Source organism: Nelusetta ayraudi, unplaced genomic scaffold (genome assembly GCF_046127955.1).
Source record: "Nelusetta ayraudi isolate G7.1 ecotype Tasmania unplaced genomic scaffold, CSIRO-AGI_Nayr_v1 ptg000133l, whole genome shotgun sequence".
Lineage (NCBI taxonomy): Eukaryota > Metazoa > Chordata > Actinopteri > Tetraodontiformes > Monacanthidae > Nelusetta > Nelusetta ayraudi.
This window is the reverse complement of record NW_027466183.1, coordinates 127501-143856: the sequence shown is the minus strand read 5'-3', so window position 1 is coordinate 143856 and position 16356 is coordinate 127501. Positions and strand designations below refer to the sequence as shown.

Below are 16356 nucleotides of genomic sequence, written 5' to 3'. Positions count from 1 at the left end.
GGTTGTGGAGTAACCAAGTATCGAGGAGCCACTTAGTGGAAAGACACACACGGGGATGCTCAGGTGTGCATGCGGGAACAGCATGTAGCCTGGCATCCCAACTTGCAAGTGAACAATCGTGGTACAATCTGTCCAAATTCCATTTGGTGGGGATTTTGTAGAAGAGAGTTAGGCCCATTCGATAGTTCTCTCTTTGCTGACGGTGGTGCTGCTAGCCCTCATACTGCTGGTCGGTGTGTTGAGGTCTTAAGAGGGATCCAGCTACTAGATGGTTTAATTAGTCTTTCAATAACACTCTGGGTATTTTCTTCAGGAACCAGCACGTGGTCAAAACTGACACCGCAAATCTTAATATTCCTCCCCATTCATCACCTCTCGTTTCCGTCGATGTCCAAAAAAAATCGCAGATGCGGTTCACTTTACCTTGTCCTTTAGACTTTCTTTGCTTGGCTGCATTGTAAGGGCATCAACACACCTGTTATTGCTCAATGTCTTGTGACTGAATGCCACTAGTAGTTGGACACCGACCACACAGGGTCGTGTAACTATTTGTCGGACAAGGTGTACTGCATCTTACCGAGGTTGCTTAACTATTTAACAACTCCCCATCCGTCACCTCTAGTTTCCTTCTATGTCCAGCAAGCACATGTGGTTCAACAGTCCGGAATTTATACTTTCCACAACCCAGCCAGGCAGACTGGTGGTGCCCTTCCGTCAATATCTTTAAAGCCTGTGTTCCACTAAAATTAGCGGGATGACACCATGTTTTTGGATGCGGGACGTCGCGGAAGCAATTGGCATTGAGTCCTGTGTCCACGCACCAAACCCAGCGGGGTGTCACCCCCGCCGGCAAGCTGCACCCCCTCCGCTTTCACCGCTACGTGTCTGCTGACGTCATCGCGCTGAGATCGCATGATGAAGTGCTACAGAAGAGTCCGGCGGTGGCCAGTGTTCTTAATTGTTGGTCACTTTTGGCTGTAGTGGAACGATGACGTCGTTGCCGCCAGACTCGAAGCGGCGCGCACCTCCGCGGCCGCTTCCCACCGTGCAGCGATTTGTTTCGGCGTCTGGTCCATTTTGTGCCCGAGCAGCAGGCGAAACAGCCAGAGGACAATGAACAATTATCGAGCGCTGATGGAACGTGGTCGAAAACTTTTGCATCAGTGCTTGATATACGCCGCGACTGGCGCGATATTATGATTTAGCGCACGTTACGCTCAACGTCACCCCGTGCGGCAGGTAAAAAAGGTGGTGTTGTCCCGGGTTTACAGATTCCACCGCATTAGTGCGGAGCCGATCGGAGCCGATTTTGACCCGGGTCACTTGCCGGGTTGCTTGACCCGTTTTGTCGCGCTACAGCGTGGCTCGGTGAGCAGATTCCACTGCCACCAAATGCCGATTATTTGCAAAAAAAAAACAACACGTTTTTTGGGCAGTGGAATTGGGGCTTAAGTTTCTGCTTTGCAACCATACTTCCCCTGGAACCCAAATACGTTGCTTTCCACAGCATTGCCCGGTGGGCAGTTCCTCAAACGTTTTGGTCTTCTAGATGGTGCCCACAAAATAGAACCAGAGTTCTCTTCCGTTATTCCTAGCTGCGGTATTCGGGCAACCGGACCTGCTTCGAACACTCTAATTTGTTCAAAGTCTTGTAATAATTGCACATAACCTTCAGGGAATCGAGGTAAAGAGGACTTTGCGAAGTTCTGGTGGTGCCCTTCTGTCAATTCCTTTAAATTTACGAGTCCCAGATGTTGGCGGTGTTGTTTTACACTGCTGTTGTTTGGTGGTCGTGTTGTTCTGCCCTGGGCAGACCACACACATTGGCTTCTTGATTATGTTGTTTGTTAGGATAAACTCTGGCGGTGTTGTTGCACACTGTTGGTGTTTGGCGGTGTTGTTGTTCCCAGTCCAAACAGTCCCTTGACTGGACTGGACTCCACCTTCTTTCATGGCTTCAGAGCCAGGAGCTCTTGCTTTCCAATGATGTACATCCTTTGTAATTGTGGCGTTTGCTGCCAGGAAGTTTTTAATACAAAAAAATCAGAGCTATCATACATCACGGCCTTAGTTTTTACCCCGCCTGCAGGCGGGGCATGCACTTCTCCAGCTCCAGGTGCTCCTGCACCAGCTTCTGCTTGGTCATGTTCTGCAGACTCTCGGCAAGGTGACATCTCTTCGGTCTCCGTTTGAGGGTGTCCTCCAGCGTCTGGCTGTTCTTGCCCGAGTTGGGCTTCTGTTGAAGCAGCTCTGCGCAGGGGAACTTGGGAAGCTTGTTTCCGGGGTTCCGTTCCCCATCATTCCCCCCCCCCATCCGTCTTTCATTTGCCACAACCTGTCTGTATTGCCACCGGGTTTTTCTGTCTGCGAAACGAGTGCACGTAAATTATGCTCATCACTCATCGATGAACAGACTCCACTGCGTTTTCCTGTCTGGTTCAAAACACCTCTCTTCTGTCCGCGACTCTTTCTCAGTGGGGGGAGGGCGAAGGAGCTGCTGCCAGTACTTGCCCTAGACAGGGTGCTCTCAGCCCGGACAAGTTGCGAAGCCTGAAGTGACCGACACAATAATTTTTCCATGTGGTTCACATGAGTAGTGGGTACATGATTGTTTATTCACTGGCTTGATTGTAATTTGCTTCTCTAACATTTAATTTTCCAGAGTAAACAGTCATTAATGTGCACTCTGTGGTCATAAATACATTTGATTAGTTTGTACTAAACTTCCATTCATTCATTCATTCAACGGAGGAATGTTATATGTGATGGAGCTTCTGTCTGAATTGATCAATTTCCTCAAATTAAGGGCCTCAGTCAACACTCATGTAGTTTGAGGTATTTTATTAATAGTATGTGAAGTGGAGTGATGAACTACAGGCTTGCATGGTGAAAATTAATAACTTACCAGCGATTTTTCTTCAAAAATGCAGGAGCTCCTCATGTGCAGCCTTCCTGGAGCACTTGCGTGCCTGTTGTGGCGTTATTTCCTGTTTCCTGTTTACACAGGAACTGTGTCCCCTTTCATGAAATGGATCATGAAAGGGGACATATGGGGTATCATTGTGTTGGTCTCATCATGCACGATCCAACAATGTGCTTGAAAGTCTTCTAACTCAAACTGAGAAGGAGATTGCTCCAGAAGAGCGCCACCTGGGTGGCTTTCAGATATGTTGTAGAGGCCTACCAGGGCTCTTCAAATCTGTCATTATGTCACCCCTGACCCCTCTCAATGAGTTGACAGCCAGAAAACCCTAACCTGTCAAGTGGCAGTGGGGGTTCACGCAGTTGTAGATCCTGCCCAGACGTTCCGACGGTGCGTTCGAATCGTTGGGGAATTCTGTGTGCCATCGCTACTGAACTTTACTACTACTACTACTACTACTACTACTACTCTACGTTCAAACTGTTTCCCTCTCGTTTGTCAAAGGGAGTTTATCGCTTTTTGTAGCAGTAAGTTGCCAGCAAGTCAACGTTTTTGTTGACCGGTTGGCATGTGTGAAACCCTCCCAATGTTTCACACATCACCTTCCCTCATGTACGCCATGGCGACGTCGGGGGACAAGCTCAGCAATAACAAATTCTCAATGAAAACATCCAAATCTACATTTTTATCAACAAGCTATGCCCTGTGCTGAAAGAGATTTTGGCCAAGAAGGTGATGTAACCAGAGCTTTTGGCAGGAAGAGTTGAGACTGTTGTTGTCACTGATGTGAAAAGCCCAAATGTATTTTTTGCCCCCACCTCGCTCCCACCCTCACCTTATCCCTCCCCTTACCCACTGTTACGTGCAACCCGACCTCCCCTCCCCCCTGTTTGCTCCTCCCCAGTCCCGGTGAGCACCAGCGTACAATCAGTGCTCAGGACGGCTGGGGGAGACTATGAAAGGAGCGAGAGAGGGGCGGGCTCGCTCTCTCACTCACTCGCCCTCACGCTCAGACTCACCCCGTCGCTTGGTCGGACGCACGCCGCGACCACTGGAGGCGTCCAGGTCGTTTGATAGTTGTATTTTTGAATTTAACCGTTTTTTCCTCTCCCCACTTGACAGGTGATCTTTTCACTTATGAGTCCTTAGGACTCATATGTTTTTCGTTTTAGTTTGGGTTGTGGCTGACCGGTAGTCCTGTTTTCGGATTTTGTTCAACTTTGTTGTAGATTTAGTTATTTTGATCACAGATTAAGCAGTCGGAACTCGGACGGGGTCCTACGGTCCTATGTGGGCTGGCCTTGTCCGTTTTCCCTCTTTTGTTCTGTTTGGCCGGCACCACAGCCCCTTTTGGTTCTTTGAGTTGAAACTTTTCGCCTGTCCGAGTGTGGGTCTCCAAATAAGACTTTGTGTTAAGCAAACAACGGTCTGGTCTGCCTCCTTATATGCCATGGCTCTCCCGAGCCACTCTTACTTTGGGACCCGTAACACCCACCCTCTATGTTGTCTGGCCAATACAAAGACGTTTGAGGAGCATACAGTGGAAGCTTTTTGGAGGACATAGAGCCTTTCAGTCCAAGGCCTGAACACCACCTTGTACCTCCCGTGTGTTACCCGCCCACTCCTTGTCGTCCCTCCATGCCCAGCCCTTATCCCCACCTTGTCCCTCCCGTGTTTCACCTGCCCACACCATGTTGTCCCTCCACAACAACATCCACACAGCGGCGGCGGTAGCATCTAAATTTTATAAATTGATCATTTTTTCTTTAGATTTTGTTTGTTTTGGATTTCCTGGTTTTATTTGTCTTTTTAATAGATTTTATGAATTTTCCCCATTTTTTAGATTGTTTATAGTAATAAGTTCCTTTTTCTTTTTAAAACAAATCAACACTATTATACCAAGTGTTGTTCCCTGCCTTGTCTTTTTGTTTTCTTTTTGCCTATTGCACCGTGGGTCTGAGAGGACTGAAATTTCATTTATGTCATATGTCCAGTATGTATGCCATGTTTGACAATAGAGTTGAGTTGAGTTGAGTTATAGTCCTTTTAATAATTTTTCTGAATTTTTCACATCTTATACATTTGTAATAGTTGGAATTTTTTGTGTGTTTTAATCAATTTTATGACTTTCACATTGTATACATTTTCTAAAGTTGAAAATTCATTTTTAACACATTTTATGAATTATTCCAATTAATTAGATTTTGTATAGTGTGGATGCATACCTCCCATCAGTCAACCAGCACTTAAAGCAGGGGTGGGCAATTATTTTTTCCATGGGGCCACATGAGAAACAGAAAATATTGAGAAGGGCCGGGCCAAAAGGCTGAACTCAATTCTGCATAATATTAATTGTATTTTTTTATATATATAAAAAAGGCAGTTAATAGCATTGTTTTGACAAGCTGGTAAGAGTAGGCTGTTATAATTAAGCAATGCAAAAGTGAGGTTGCCTTACAAAAAATGTATTCAATCAAATTTCCCAAAGCAATGGTAAACAAAATGTGAACTTTTGTGAAACCTTTTTTAAACATTTGTGACTTATATTAGTGAACATTTTCAGTCACATTCACTCCAAAACACATTTTTATTGTCAAATACTGTTGGAAAGAGGTTCTTAGCATTCTACAGACATCACAATATTGTCTTTGTGCTCCAAACATTAAGCAAGATGCATCATATTGAACTAACTGAACTGTACATCACTGAACTGTGATTTTGAGAAAAAGGCTTCCAGAAAAAGTGTCCCAGTTCACTGCTAGTTGGTGCCTTTACATGCCTACATTTGTAATCTAACCACCTCATTTGGTGTTTTTAAGTTATGTTTTCTTGTTCAGTGAGAGAAATCTAGTCTCTGCTGGGCTTTAACGAGTGCATCAAAGTCAGGTAGAATGTCTGAGGTGGAGATGTGAAGCACAGCTGACAGATGATCATCAGTGAGAGAGGATCTATACCTGGATTTTGTAAACTTCATCATTGAAAATGTTTGTTCACATATGTAGGTAGAGCCAAAGAGAACCAACATCTTCTGAGCATGTCTCCTCATGTTTGGAAAGTTCTCCTCCTTAAGAGAAGAGTAGAAATCAAGCAGAGATCCTGACTTAACGTGCTCTGCCAGTACTGCATCCGACTGCAGGTCAATGAGTTCCAGCTGAACATCACTGGGTGCATTATCCAGACTGCAGGTAAAGGGAGAGGAAATCATGTGCATTTCATCCTCGATTTTTCTGAGATCTGCAAATCGCCTTGAAAACTCACCATGCAATGCTCCTAACATGGATGAGTACCTGCGGAGGTGATCAGCTGATGGAGTGACTTCTTTCAGGGTTTGCATGTGAGTGAGAGTGTTGCTCTCCAGTTGGCTTGAAAGAAATTGAATCTTTCTCATGAAAGCCTTCACCAGGCTGTGCATTTCATGAACAAAAAGGCCTTTGCCTTGCAGTTTGGTGTTCAGGTCGTTCATCAGTGCCGTCACGTCAACAGCAAATGCAAAATCTGCCATCCAGTCCTCATCTGAGAGCTCTGGGATGTCTTTGCCTTTCGTCTCACAAAACTCTCGGATCTCTGCTTTCAGGTCCCAAACTCTTTTTAGCACTTTGCCCAGGCTGAGCCATCTGACAGCTATGTGGTAGCCGATGTTTCTTTGCTCAGTCTCATGCTCCTCCAAAAGTGAGCCAAACTGTCTCTGATTCAATGCCCGTGCCCTGATGAAGTTTACTGTTTTAGCAACAACATCAATAACATGGTCAATTTTTAGTACGGACCTACACAACACATGTTGGTGTATAATACAATGCAAAAAAATCAATTTCTGATCTGCATCGATTTCTGTCACTTTATCTTGCATACGTTTCAAAAGTCCGACATTTTTCCCTGTAAGATTTGGACAACCGTCCACTGTGACACCTGCCAGTCTGTCCCATTTCAGTCCCAGTGTGTCCATGCACGCATTTACCTCCATAAATAGATCGCTCCCTGTTGTCGTCCCTTTCATCGACCGCATGACTGCCAGCTCCTCCGTAATCTTGAAGTCCGTTATCCCCCGGACAAATATGAGTAGTTGGGCTGTGTCGCGGATATCACAGCTCTCGTCCAAAGCCAAGGAGAAAAAGTCAAAACTTGCCACTTCACGGTCCAGCTGAAGCTCCAGATTCCCCGCAATGTCCTCGATCCTCCTCGTCACGGTTCGCCTGGACAGCGGGACTTGTTCAAATGCGCCTTTTTTTTCAGGGCATATTAGTGCTGCAGAGTCCACCAAGCACTCTTTGACAAACTCCCCCTCTGAGAATGGCTTACTGTTTTTAGCGATTTTGTGGGATATCACAAAGCTGGTCTTGGTTGCTGCATCCCTGGATGTGTGAAGCTTGGTAAAAAAAAAGCCTTGCTGCTTTTGCAGCTTAGCTAGCAAAGCTTCCGATGTCCGCGCCCTTTCAGCATCATTCAAGTTTTTGTATTTCTCTGCGTGTTTCGTCTCATAATGCCAACTCAAATTGTAGTCCTTAAGGACGGCGATCTGCTCCCCACAAAGTAAACACACGGCTTTACCTCCGACTTCAGTGAACATATACTTAGAAGTCCAATTTTTGTTGAAAATCCTGCATTCGGCATCTACCTTTCTTTTTTTACCACGAGCAGACATTCTTGAGGGCTATGGTCATCTTGTGATAGCATCCAATCCCGCCACTTGTTGCTATACGTATCGCGTGATTATGTACGTGAATAAAAAACAACTTCAAAATAAAAGCAATGCAGCGTTAGTCCATGCATGAGGTAAAATGAGACAATACGTTTATTTTGTAATTTCCAATTAACCTTACACGGGCCGGTCAGAGTCAACCAAAGGGCCGTATGTGGCCCGGGGGCCGTACAATGCCCAGGTCTGACTTAAAGGCACCAGACACAAAGGTGTCATGATGGAGTTGTCCAACCTGATTAAGCCTGAGAGGTGATCTTATTAACTTAACTTATGAGATGTGTGTGTGTGTGTGTGTGTGTGTGTGTGTGTGTGTGTGTGTGTGTGTGTGTGTAGAAGTGTGTGTTTTTACTTTGGAAATAATTATGTTGTGTTTTGTGTAATGACAACATTTTTCCAAAAAAAAAAGACTTGGCCATTTTTCATGACCTAGAAACAATTTCCATTTACATGAATAGGAAACTTCAACCGCAAATATCGCAATGAAGGTAATTCCCAACAACTTCAAAGCACCACCTATATCCACTAATTTGACCACGCTGAATACGCTGGTCCAACCCCTGTCTATCTACAACCTTCCGTTCCCGAGATATGGCATAAAAAACACCCATAACTCTTAAGCCTAATCTTTGGTTGTAACTCTGTGATTGGTCTTCTGACACACCACTGACTTACGTAAGCCTCCATGCCGCGTCAAGGCTGAGTCCTTGTGGAGAATTATTTTTTAATGTTCAGTCTTTAATTGGTGTTTGACTTTATATTTGGGCTGGGCCATGCGTGTCTCTTGGTTTAGCGGTGTGGAGGCATTCATTTTGTTTATGTTGACAATGAACTGAACTCTGTCCTTGAGCTCATCTGGCCCCATGATGTCTTTGTCTGTTATTGTGTCCTAACTGGCAGCAGAAGGCTATGGTTAGAGTTTGGGGTTCAGGGTTGGTCTCCAGAAAGTCTCATACATTCGTTTTGTGGTTTTCTCAAGACTTTTATTTAAAAATAAACATAGGGGGTACTTTGAGAATCAAAGACATCCAAGTTATATGTTGCCCTTTTGGATGGAGTTCCATACAGCATCAGCATCGTCTCCTCAAGGATCTGGGACTGGTTGAAGTCGGTCACCATTATTAGACCATGTCCTTGTGTCTGGACCAAGACAAACTTCTCTGTCTTGAAAAACACAGCATAGTCGTCCATCGGGTTTGTATTGGGGTTCTGGCTTCGGGCGGCTGCACAGGAGACAATATGTCCTCCACGGTATTCTCCACAGCCTCCACAGAGCGAACAGTGACTAAAGAAAGAAAACCGTCTTTCTGTCAATTTTAGTGCAACTTGCTGGGAATTGATACATTTAGTTTGCGGATGACAGGAAGTTGTTTAGGGAGTGTTAGGGTTAGCCAACCTGATCTATCCTCCCCTGCAGCTTTAATAACAGTCAAAATTTGACAAGACCAGTGGAGAGACATGAGCACACATCCAACTAGTGGCTATGGTTAGGTGAAGTGGTCAAGGGCACTCTCCGCAACATTGGAGGCATGCCTAAGAATGTCCTCCATGCTTGAGTTCAGCCACACCAGAGTGGTGGGGGTTCCAAAAATTTCTCATGGTGTTTAGAAATCTGTGTCGCCTTTTACCTTTTTTTTCCTCCTCGCTGTCCATCACTGAGTTGTGCTCTTGGACCACAGAGTTGCAAGAACACTTTGGATTTTTTTATTCAGAAACCAGCGCGTGGCCAAAGTTGAAGTTGCTGATGTAATATGCCGAAATGTCAGCTGTGGTTTGGATGTTTCAGTCATGATTCCACACTTGTCGAATCATAGTGGCTGTCCTCCAATACGAATATTCTTTGACAGCTCTACCGAGGCACTGGTGAAGAGCACATTGTTTGTGATTAGTGGGGTGACAGATGAGACAGATGCAGTTAGTTGTATAAACCTTACCCTCTTCTAAGGTTTTCTCATATTCAAGCAGCTCTCTTCATCTCTTTTTCTGGACCCCAGGGTCCTCATCAGCAGTCGCGTTGATTACTCTCCCCCTGAGGTGGCAACTACCTGTCTTAGTTTACTGCACAATCATCTCTTCTACATGCATGAGCTGTTGCACATGAACCGCAGCAGGATGGTGCTGATCTCAGCATCGATCTGATGAGGTGGCTGCGTCCTCATTCTCACTCTAGGTGACAGATGAGACGGATGCAGTTAGTTGTATAGACACTACCTTTTCTAAGATGTCCTCAAATTCAAGCAGCTCTCTTCATTCCTTTTTCTGGACCCCAGGGTCCTCATCAGCAGTCGCGTTGATTACTCTCCCCCTGAGGTGGCAACTACCTGTCTTAGTTTACTGCACAATCATCTCTTCTACATGCATGAGCTGTTGCACATGAACCGCAGCAGGATGGTGCTGATCTCAGCATCGAGCTGATGAGGTGGCTGCATCCTCATTTTCACTCTAGGTGACAGATGAGACAGATGCAGTTAGTTGTATAAACACTACCTTTTCTAAGATGTCCTCAAATTCAAGCAGCTCTCTTCATCTCTTTTTCTGGATCCCAGGGTCCTCATCAGCAGTCGCGTTGATTACTCTCCCCCTGAGGTGGCAACTACCTGTCTTAGTTTACTGCACAATCATCTCTTCTACATGCATGAGCTGTTGCACATGAACCGCAGCAGGATTGTGCTGATCTCAGCATCGAGCTGATGAGGTGGCTTTTGTTTTTTAGCTTAGGGTTGCCACCTGTCCCGTTTTCCCCAGAATTGTTCTCTTTTTTCACCACCTGTAGCTTTACAACCGATATCTGGAGCTCCGACGTTTCCCCCGTGTCACTTTTGAGTTTAACAGCACACTGGCTGGATGAGAGTTTCGTTCCACGCAGTGCAATATTAAATGCAGCAAACTTTTGTGGGTCACACACAAGCGAGGCAATCGCCGCTAGCCTGAAGGATATGTTTGACAAGTGGCAAATTCCGTTGAGCAAAGTGCATGTGATTCTGAGGGACAATGCCAGCAACATGAGAAAGGCGATGGACAACATGGGAGTGCGTAGTGTGGGCTGCGTCGCACATACAATGCAGCTTGTAGTCAATGAGGGACTAATCTCACAGCCCGCTGTGAGTGATGCCGTTGCATGAGGGAGAAAAAACACGTTACCTCTGACTTTTCTTTTCTTTTTTCTTTTTTTTTACCAAGCTATTGAAGCTATTCTGTTATTCAGCTGGTTTTATAATGGGTATTAAAGTTCTGTTTGCACAATTGCACTACATTGTTGTAGCTAATGAAGCTATTGTTTTGTTTCTCAATTTCTGCTCCTTTACTATTTATTTTACATTGCACTTTGAATTCCTAATTGCACTGACTGAACCATTTTAAAGAGGGTTTGTTCCTTTTTCATGTTGTTTGACCAAAATAGTTTAGTTATAGTTTTCTTTTTTTTTTTCCAGTTTCAGCTTCTCTTTCATTTTACATTTTGTGTTATACTCAAAAATGTAATTGCACTGACTGAACAGGGAGATTTATTTTTTTTGACTTTGACTTTGACTTTGACAAAGCTAGTGAAGCTATTTGTTTATTTTGAATTACTGTACTGGTACACAGTATTAAATAAGTTTTTCAGTACATCTGGATCATTTTATTTGTTTTTAGAAAATGAGGAAAGTCTGACATTGCCTTGCACAAAAATACAGTTTTTTCTAAACAACAAGACATAATTTGTCAGGTGAGTCAATGCTGTTTTTCTGTGTCGGTATCGGATCGGTATCGGCCGGTACTAAACTTCAGATATCGGTATCGGAAGTGAAATGTATCTCTAGTTAGAAGCAGGTTTGATTCCTAGCACAGAACATTGTTTCTACGTGCAGCACTCGTGCCCTGTTTGATTTTACGTGCAGCACTCGTGCCCTTACCGTATGTGACTCCTGTGTTTTGTGCTAGGTGGCACTCGTACCCTTACCCTGTTTTGACACTCGTGTTTATGTATTTGTTTGTTGGAATGATTGGGCTCTAGGTTTAGTTTTTGGGTTTTCTTTGGGATTTAGAGTGCCCTTGTTTTCTGTAGCCTTTTCTGTTTAGGTTTATGGGTGGCGTCCCTTTTTCGGGACGGTTGTGTCGGTCTCAATAGGTATAATTTGTTTATATTAAGTTATTGATTTGGCGCCACCCGCTGCCCTTCGTCTGTTGTTGTTTGTTGTGATTATTTTTTGTTAAATCATTAAAAACATCTTAATTTTGAAACCTGCTCGTGGAACTAGTTTGGTGGTCCCAATTTTGTTACTAACCATTTCCCCCTAGACTAAGTGGTTCGTAACAACATGTAAAGAGTTGGAGTTTCAAGGGTAGATGGACGCACAACCCTAAGCTTGGGGAAGGTGTTCTTCATGCAGAGTCTCTTATAATCGCGCCATCACCCACGAGAGCGATATGACATCTGTCCTGCACCAGTCCTGCAATTGCAACCAGGAAAAGATCCGCTAAATATAAGTTGTACTTTTTTCATTAAAGTCTTTTTTTGGTCCTAGGTGGTGTGTTTAGTCTTTCGCCCCTATACCTAGGAGACAGCATGTCCTCCATGGCCTTCCTTCCACACAGCCTCCTTAGGGCCATTAGGGTTAGTGTTTTTGGTCACCCGATCTACCTTGAATCACCTCATAGAATGGGAAGGAGTTGCATAAAGATCGCCCCATGTTATGGGGTGTAATTGTACAATTTCTGCAACCCTGCTTACCTGGGTCACTGGAATTACTCCAGAATCCCCACAAAATGGGAAGGCTCCTCCATTGGCTGTTCTGTCCGCCACCATGCCCACCTCTTTCACACGGGGACGGGCCTTTGGAACGGAGGGGGGTGAAGTTGCCATGGCAACGTGGGCTAAGGTCACGTAACCATGAACTACTGTGGTGGTTTTTGGCATTTGTATGCATTTTTTTTTTTATAACATTTACAGCGTTATTTCTTATCACATATTTTTATTGTATTTTCCCCCAATGAATTCATGTGCTTTTGTATGTACCTATTCAATTATTGATTTTTTAAATTCATGTGTTATTTATTTTATGCCAAACAAAATGACAGAACCTGATTGCCATCGTGTGTAATGACTAATTATTTGATGTTAGTGATAATGTAATCTGGGCCATAGCGTTTATTTATTATTAATAACCATTATTAAAAAGCTCCGGGTGGGCCGGAAGTTTGTTCTTTCCTCGGATGGAAGTTACGTCTCTACGACAGCAGCCAGCTACAGAGAGCAGCAAGTCCTTCCCACGCAATCCAAATATTGATATTTGAGATAAAACGCATTTGAGATAAAAACGCATTTGAGATAGCAAACCGGCTGTTCATCACAGCGTCTTTCGATTCAAAGGTAAGTGAGTTTACCTTCTGTTGTAAAGGTGAAAGCTCACGTTATTTTATCTGGTTCCGTATATGGAGCTATCAAGCGTTCTGGTCCGACTTGGTAATGCTTTGTTTTGTGACATCTCTCTGATGTCATGATGAATCCATATATCAAGTGTAGTATCTGAATCTATGCATATGACCTCATGTGTTCTTATGTGTATGGCCTGATGTGAACTCAGCAGTGAACCCGCTGCTGCACTCCTTCCCTAAGGACGTCAGGGTCCATATATGGTCTTGTGGTTGCCAACGTCCACCAAATTGAAACCAGATGGTCATTGGGGGTGCAACTATGGAATGTATACATTCTCCCCCACTTCTAGCATCTTCCTCCCTGGTTGCTGGGAGGTATAAAAGGTGATGGGAACAAAGCATCATCGGAGTTGCTCACATCTGGCCCAGAGACATCCCCAGGCTTTCCATGGTGCCTGTCTGACTCTTGACTTCTTTGAAATAAACCATTTTTTATCCAACTAAGTCTGTGTCAGTGAAGACTCCTTCAACATCTACATCACCTGAATCCACCAGAAGAATTCACCACACAAGTCCTCTATATATGGACATAAGACCGGTTCTGACATCACGCTGACATCACGAGGAAGGACGGACAAGATCTGGAGGTTTTCATACTAAACAGTGACCTTTGGTCGCAATTATTTGATTTTTATGTCACAGATGTCACAAAGATTCCCACCAGAGACCACCGCCCTTCTCACTCCTTTTTCCAGAAGGGGATGACCTCAAAGAGGTGTGAACTTATAGGAGAAGCAGCTGTGGCTTCTGGACTAACAGAGAGAACTGTCAAGGTAATTTATTTAACAAAGTGTGTGTTTATTTTATTTTTTTTTTTCACATCTTGAGAGCTTTTCATAGAGCCATAAACTTAGCTTTTTCAACTCTTAGACCTGGGCGAGAAACCAGCTGCGCAATCGGAAGGTTCCTCGTGGCGTGACGCCAAGTATGAAGGACCTGTCCGGCTGGAGAGCAGGCTGCTGAGGAGAAAGAGGCTGATCAGGAAACTGAAAGGCCAGGTTGGATGTAATGGTTCACCTGATTTACTATGAATCAAATCATAGTGAAGCGGCTTTAGGTAACTTTTCGACCTTAAAATTATGATTCCAAACTCAGTAAAGCAGTAGATAAACGATTAATAGGATCAATGGTGCTGCCTCGGCAGCGAGAGGAGAGGAGGGGGGTGCCGGCTGTAACTGCACTGCGTAACTTTCAAGCGCGACCCGACACGCCGGACGAACCACTTTACGGCAACGTCACACGTTTATTTAGAGGCGGTCTTACATACTACTATTACAAATACACAAGACTGTAAAATGACGGAATGGAACCCAATAATTAACCTCGATGAAAGACGAAGTAATAAAAGTGTTGAACGTTTGCTACGACATTATTGTCAATGTCTGTTTTGCATTTCATATTGGTGTTTTTCCTAAACCATACGATCGCTCCAGCTGGGCGACTGCGTGTCTGCTGACGTCATCGCGCTGAGATCGCATAGATGAAGTGCTACAGAATTCAAGAGTCCGGCGGTGGCCAGTGTTCTTAGTTGTTGGTCACTTTTGGCTGTAGAATCGTTCTGCGTATTGCCGCGGAACGATTCTCGTCTTTCACGCCAGACTTGAAGCGGCTTGCACCTCCTCTGCCAGTTCCCACCGTGCAGCGATCGTTTCAGCGTCTGGTCCATTTTGTGCGCGAGCCGCAAGCGAAAAAGCCAGAGGACAATGAACAATTATCGAACGCTGATGGAACGTGATCGAAAACATTTGCGTCAGTACTTGATATAGGCCGCGACTATGGAGTTATTTTTGTTTCTTTATTATTTAATTTATTGGAAAATTTTTTGAAGTCATTTTGACACAAACATCCCGCAGTGGGCGGGCGCTTCCCCATTGGTCAGATCTGTTTGAGTGACAAGACTGTCTGCACCGACCACGTCTTTCTAACAATCAAGTCACGGCCAGTCAGCCAGCGAGCAGCAGCATGGATGTGGAGCAGTAGTGACTTCAAAACTTTTTTCACTTCATTCAAAGAAAATAAATCACTTCAAATCGAAAAAACGTTTTCAATGAAAAAAACAAACAAACGTGAATGTTTTTTGTTTTTTTTTTTCATTCAAAAACTTTGTTCTATGATTGAGAAAGTTTTTTTTTGATTGAACTGATTTTTTTTTTATTTATTGATTGATTTTTTTTGATTGAACTGATTTTTTTTTTTTTTGATTGAATTGTAAAGACTCAAATGTCCTACCCATAATACGGCTCAAACACAAATCAGCATCACTTCAGTCAAAAACTCCCTTTTCAATCAAAGAAAAACAGTTGTTCAAATGCATTTTTTTTTTTTTTTTAGTCTCAACTTATATTTTTGAATTCAAACACTTTTTTTCTTTGATTGGAAAGGTTTTTTTTTTTTTTATTAAAACATATTTTTTGATTGAAGCAACATTTTTTTTTGATTGAATAATAAAGAAAGAAAAATAGCTCCATAAAGGACTGGTATTTTCCTCTTTATGACACCGGCAAAGAGTATTTGCAGTTCTCAACCAGCAGGGAGCAGTAATGAGTCCAAGTTACCTAGCGCTGCTTTAAATGGTTCAGGTGTTCAGATGACCCCCTGTTCTGGAGTTGGGATGTTCCAGTGTCCCTATGTTCCGGGGCGTTGTTGAGACGTTCCAATGTTCAGCTGCTCTTTCGCTAACACTTTTATTTGTTTGATATGTTTATTTCTTATTGATATTCTTAAAAAAAAAAACGAAATAAACACAGTCGCCAAAGGTCCATAGCCAGAAGGACGTTTGTACATCTATTTTATTGGACTCTTGAAATGGAGTCACTGATTGGAAGTGCCTGGAAGCCAAATTCTGAGATGTTTAATAATGTGTTTTACTTAATTGGGAATTTTAACATTTTATCCATTTATGTGATAGGAATATCTTAGGTGGACCTTAAGCAAGGTGTGTATGACAACTTGGAGCCCCTCCTTTAACATAATTCAAAGACTAAAGTTAGAGCAGAGAATGCTGCTTACTTTTTTTTTTTTTTTTAAATGATATTTGAAACTTAACCAAATACTGCTTAACATATGCATGGAAAAAACTTAAAAACTAAGTGTTTAATTGATTTGATAATTTGTTTTGTTTCTGGGCACATCTTTAGAACTTTAAGCTTTATCCTAAAGTTTCAATCAAAGTGAAGTGATGTGTGAAATCACAATGGATTTGAAACAATTTAAAGTAACAATGCTTTTTGAAACGTCCTTCTGGGCAGCAGGATCGAGACACTTTCATATTTTGCCCTCATTTTAAATTTGTCTTCACACTCTTGCACTCAAATCATAAATAAGA

The 16356-nt window shown here is 43.4% G+C and overlaps 1 protein-coding gene across 1 annotated transcript; it reads right to left on the bottom strand.

Annotated features, from left to right (window-relative positions):
• Positions 1 to 2074: 2074 nt before the first annotated feature.
• LOC142904862 (general transcription factor II-I repeat domain-containing protein 2B-like) lies at positions 2075 to 8807 on the bottom strand. Its single transcript, XM_076051219.1, has 4 exons — positions 8683 to 8807; positions 5947 to 7113; positions 2336 to 2364; positions 2075 to 2250 (listed from the first exon to the last, which is right to left on the bottom strand). Exons 1-4 carry the CDS (start codon positions 8805 to 8807, stop codon positions 2075 to 2077), a joined length of 1497 nt encoding a protein of 498 aa, XP_075907334.1.
• Positions 8808 to 16356: the final 7549 nt, after the last annotated feature.